The sequence below is a fragment of the Austrofundulus limnaeus genome, unplaced genomic scaffold, assembly GCF_001266775.1.
Source record: "Austrofundulus limnaeus strain Quisiro unplaced genomic scaffold, Austrofundulus_limnaeus-1.0 Scaffold1162, whole genome shotgun sequence".
NCBI lineage: Eukaryota > Metazoa > Chordata > Actinopteri > Cyprinodontiformes > Rivulidae > Austrofundulus > Austrofundulus limnaeus.
In genome coordinates, this window is record NW_013953564.1 from 18410 (window position 1) to 23946 (window position 5537).

The 5537-nt window shown below is 39.4% G+C and overlaps 1 protein-coding gene across 1 annotated transcript in view; it reads left to right on the forward strand.

Annotated features, from left to right (window-relative positions):
* The window catches only part of sox5 (SRY-box transcription factor 5), a gene marked incomplete at its 5' end in the record, with an annotated part of 71949 nt that overhangs the window by 16411 nt on the left and 50001 nt on the right, over positions 1-5537 (forward strand). Inside the window, 1 exon segment of the mRNA XM_014031021.1 lies at positions 1745-1830. Coding sequence (XP_013886475.1) covers positions 1745-1830 — 86 coding nt within the window.

The window sequence follows — 5537 nt, forward strand, 5'->3', positions numbered from 1 at the left end:
ATATTTATGTTTGTGGTTGTAATGTGACAAAATATGGAAAAGTTCAAGGGGTATGAATACTTTTGCAAACCACTGTATGAGGGTTCAGGATGGAAAAAAGATCAAGTTGAAGCCCAGAGAATGTTGAAAAATACGTCGGGAGAAAAAAGTTGGGACGTTGTGCAGAGTGTAAATAAACAGAAAGCTATGATCTGCAAATCTTTAACTTGTTTTATTTGAAATGGAACTTGTGAATTTTATGGCAGCAACACATCTCACAAAGGTTGAGAAAAGTTGAACGTTCCCCGAGGAAAATGGCTGAAGGGAGGGATTTATTATGGATAGCAGAAACATTCGTAGTATTTATTATAAAAGAGTGTTTGCTTTAGTTGAATTTTATTTATCTGTCACTAAATAACTGAAAGAACTAATATATCTAGTCTTAAACCAGTTTCAAATACCTGGATTGTAATTGTGGTGAAGCTGATTAAATGTAAAAACAGCCTGCCGTACACGTGAGCTTCCACATGCTGCAGTAAATGACCTGCTGCGCTCTCAGAGCAGATGATTGTTAAATGAGCAAGATGGATTTGTGAGCAAGTGAACGTCCACGTCTTTTTATATCTGCAGACAACAAGAAAATAAAAATAACATTTTTCCAACTGCCCTTTTTTGTACAATTTTAATGGGAAAACTGTCCTAGAATAAATGTGGGCGGAGTTTCACCAGTCTGATGAAAAAAACTAGAGTAATGTTGAAAATCTGGAAAACTTTGAATAATCCCATCATCTGTAATTCATAATATCGCCTGTTATCAGTGCAGTTTAAAAGCCTGCCTCTCTGATAGTATAGGGGTTCATTAGTGCCTCTAATATGTTAAACGTCTTAAAAAGGCTCCATCAGTTAAGAAAAGTCTACAGGTTTCTAGATGTTTAAGGGGATGCTTTCATTTTTTTATAGGTTTACTACGTTCTATTTGGAATAAAATCTGGCTTTAAGTTTTGAAAATCATTGCATTCTGTTTTTATTTACATTTTAAATCAGTGTTTGTACAATGAAACTATAATTAAACAGAATCTCCTCTCAGTTCATCTCCCTGCCTTCATCTCTGACCTCTTTGTTCCCCTTCTAATGACAGCCCAGCCTATCTGCACCAACCAATAAGCTAAACTCATCTTTTTTTCTTTTTTTACGTGAACCTGTGTTTTCTCCCTCACCCATCCATCCATCTTGATTTATTTTTCCTGGCAGGGTGGAAGGGATGTAGACATGAGACCACAGAAAGGATTTAGTTGAAGTTAAAAGGAGTAAAAAAGATGACAACAAAAACTGAACGAGAGCCTGCAGTGATGCTCTCTTCTGACAGACATCTGAGGTTTAAAAAGAAAGAAAAAAAACAGAGCGGGAACAGGAGAGCAGCAATCGGCAGTGGCGGCTCTTAATTACAGCGCCGGGGCCGGCTTTATCACAATCCCCTCACCTCGCTGCACTTTGTCAGGGGGTATTAAGGAGGAGGACACACAATCAGGCTTTTCATTAGGGCCCCACCGGCAGAGTACACAAAGGACGGCTTTAACAGCTGCAGAAAGAGACTCAGGTGGTCCGAGGAGGAGCGAGGGATGAAGGTAGGACGATGGAGAGGGAGAGGAATAAATGGGCGGTGGGGAGAAGAGGGGAGAGATGAAAGGCACGTAAAGGAATGACTGTTTTAGGTTTTGTTTTTAGCATGAAACGTGTTAAAGTGGATGTTTTCTGTTGGTTTCAGGCGACCCCTACCCTCTCCAGCTCATCCCCACAACGATGGCTGCTGCTGCAGCTGCCACGCCCGGCCTGGGACCCCTACAGCTGCAGGTGAGGCTGCGCAGACCAGTCTGAGACAAACAAACCATCTCAGTCTGCTCTCTGACTTTWTTCACCTGGTGCTAGGCCTGCTGTGATAAGCAATAAATCAATAATCGCAGGATAAATTTAAATCAGGTYGATCATTTTAACTGATCATTTTTAGGGTGGAGTGAACTCTGGTTTCAGGTGTTTTCCAGGTGCATGGTCTTTAAGCTCTGTAGTATGAGAGCCCAGTGAACAGGCACTTAGCCAGAGGAGCGTCTTCAATTCTGCCTTGGGTTTGCTGAGAGTTGTTTTTATTTTACGCTACGTAAAGTTCGTAAACTTGTAGGTGACCACACTTATTTTATCAAGCCAGAGTAAGACACATACAGAATAAATTGCACTGCTTCGATGGGTGGTTAACAATGTTATTTTACACAAACTCTGGACCCAGTCCATCCGTAACTTTACGTAAACTTCTGTAAAGTTCGTAAACTTGTAGGTGACCACACTTATTTTATCAAGCCAGAGTAAGACACATACAGAATAAATTGCACTGCTTCGATGGGTGGTTAACAATGTTATTTTACACAAACTGGACCCAGTCCATCCGTAACTTTACGTAAACTTCTGTAAAGTTTGTAAACTTGAGGGTGACCAATTATTTAATGAAGCCAGAGGATGAAAAAKAATAAATTGTGCCTTCTTAGAGGAGTTGTGAAGCAATTTTACAGTTTTCACAAACTCAGGTCCCAGTCCATCCGTGACTTYACATAATCTTCTGTAAATTTTGTAAACTTGAGGGTAATTGCAGTTATTTTATGAAAGGAAGAAGCAATTTTACAGCTTCAGTAACTTATTTTCACGATCTCCAATCCAGGTCAGTTTGTATCTTTTTTTAAACGTACATAAATTTCATAAACATCCTCAAACCTCTGTAAATGAAGGGTTATCATAATACTTGGTCTCCAAACAATATCATCATTTAAGATGATAATTTCTGAGATGGTTTATCGTGCAGTATTTATTAAATCAGGCCTAACATGAACATTTTCAGCTCTGACACGTCCTGTTCAGTCTTCAAACTGTACAACAGTCAGAGCTGCTCTCTTGTAAAGTTTGACTTTTGTTGGCATCATTTTTTCACAAAACGCTCCTGGATCTTTTCTTCACCGCACTCCTCGTTCTCCTAGACCAGGGGTCTGCAACTTTTACAGTCAAAAGAACCATTTCTGTTCCTCGGCTCACTGATTAAACATGTCCAGAGCCACAAAATAAGCTACAACTATGATTATCAACTGGTGGTCTGTGGGCCTTTTCATGAACCTTYATGGCCAGTGGAGGTGACATAAACCTAAAAAATATATTGTGAATTTTATTTTTATTATTATTTTTACACTTCATGACTGAAGAAAAAAAACATTCATGCACAAGAAAAATACCGGTTATAGTTTATAAAGAATTTCATAAAAACTAGTACAGCTGAACTATTCAGACATTTATTTTAATTCTTATTATGTAAAAGGTGTTTAAAAATAACCCTGATGGATTTGAGAGAAAGATCATAGAAAGAAGTTGGATTATTTAAGTAGAAAATATGTTTGAATGAGGTAACATATTTTACTTTTTGTATTAGTATTTTTGCTTTAGTAGTATTGATCACATATTTGCATACAATGTATTAGTGTCGTGAGTATAAAAACAAACAAAAAAATCTGTTATGTTTGATGAAATTTTCATAGAGAGCCGCAGGTTGCAGACCCCTGTCCTGGACAGCGCCTCTTCCACCTGCCGCCCTCTCGCTCACACAGATTAAGCAGACGAGGTTGTGATTGATGTGTTTCGTGGATTATTTACATTTCTTAAAATCCACTCGTCTGAAACATGAGTCTCCAGCATGGAGCTCCTCGCCTCCTGAATGTTCAGAATTAAAAACACACATGCTGATATCTGGGCGGAACAGCTGCCCACCACAGGTTTTCATGTACATTAACACGTGTTACTGCTGACCGCTCACACACACACACACACACACACACACACACGACAGGGAAAACGCAGGTTAAAGGTCACACACAGCGAGCGTGTAACACATTTGCACCTGTCAGCCAAACGTGCCGGCCCATATGCTGCACGCCAGGCAGAATGGAAGAACTGTGCGACTCTGTCATGGAGAACGGACCCCGCTGTCGACACCGATTTCATTATTACTCACATGCGTGTGTGTGTGTGTGTGCGCTGCAGAATAATGTTCTGTCTGCTATCGCTGCTTCAATCTAGCCGTCCGTATGTTCCCTCGTGTTCAGGCTCGCTCAGTACCTACAGCTGAATGTCTTTGTGGCCCACCACCATTATCTGGACGAGGGGTGAAAGAGCACACACACGAAACCAAACAACAACAAAGAATCATCTCACTAACAGATTTCTTGCTTACAATCCTCCTACAAACAGTCGCCTGTTGAGATTAAGGCTTTGTCGGAGAGATTTACTGGAGTACAGATGTCTTCGTGTGGACGGATGTGCTCTGGGATTGTCTCGACGCCTTCGTTTCATAAGGGAGTTGTTTCTGTCAGGTCTCAGGACACCGCAGAAACACTAGGAGTCGTCCTACAGAGGAATCTTTAAAAATATATATGTTTAATGACAAAATTACTACAATGAAGAGAGCATTTTTATACATCAGTACATTCAACTGCAAAGAGRAAATGGAAGTAGCTCTGTAGCACACATCCTTTTAGATTTCTCCTGAAGCACATTAGGATCTAACTTGTATTAGTATAAAAACTAAGACTTTTACAAGATGTTTACATTTGTAAACATCGGAAAGATGAGATGGGAGGAAAGATGTTTACATTTTGATGTTGTTTAAAGTGAGTAATAAAGCTAGACAGGGAGCTAATCTCTCATTTAATACACCATCACTGAAGCAGACTAAAGGCATCCACTTGTTTTTGCACAAACCTTTCTTAGCTCCTGAGACAAGAAGGGGTTGAAGCTTTGAACAAAATGTTTCATCATAAAACCACAACAATGAGTCGATTTCAGCAGTTGGGAAGCTAAGGCCTGAAGAAACTGAAGGAAGTTTATTCTGTTTACAAATGATTCTTAAGGGTAACTATTGTGACTCAGTGTGCCCTCCTTGGTACATTTATTTACCTGAYTACACTGACCACACATGTTGTGTCATCAGCTGACAGGAAGTGTGCAAGAATCTGGTCATGTGTTCGGGAGACTTTACCGGTGTAATGTTTCAAAGTGGGCGTGGTCAGATTCTGAAGATGGTGTTTAAAACAAGATTGTATTTCCTGAATCAAYGCCAAAAAGCACAACTAAAYGTCTGTTTTTGGTCCAGYTAGCTGGTGTTGTATGAACTTCTTACATTTGAGTCTATTAGGTATTTATTTCTGGTTTTTAACAAGAAACGGAGCAAATGAACACGCTTTCTTTTCAAAACCATGATGTTCCCAATCAGCAGACTAATTGTTGGGGTCTTCATGCTCTGTTATCTTTTAAACATTGTGTGTCCTAGACCAGGSGTTCTTAACCTTTTTGACCTCMRGGCCCAATTTGTTGAACATAAAGTGACACGAGGCCCAGTCAGACCTTACTAAGGTATGGATCAAAATGATAATTATTCTAAATCTTGGTTTAATTTTTATAGTATTTACATCATAACTAAACTATCATAACTAACATAACTAAATTAAATACACTTACAGTTTAAAAGTAAAACT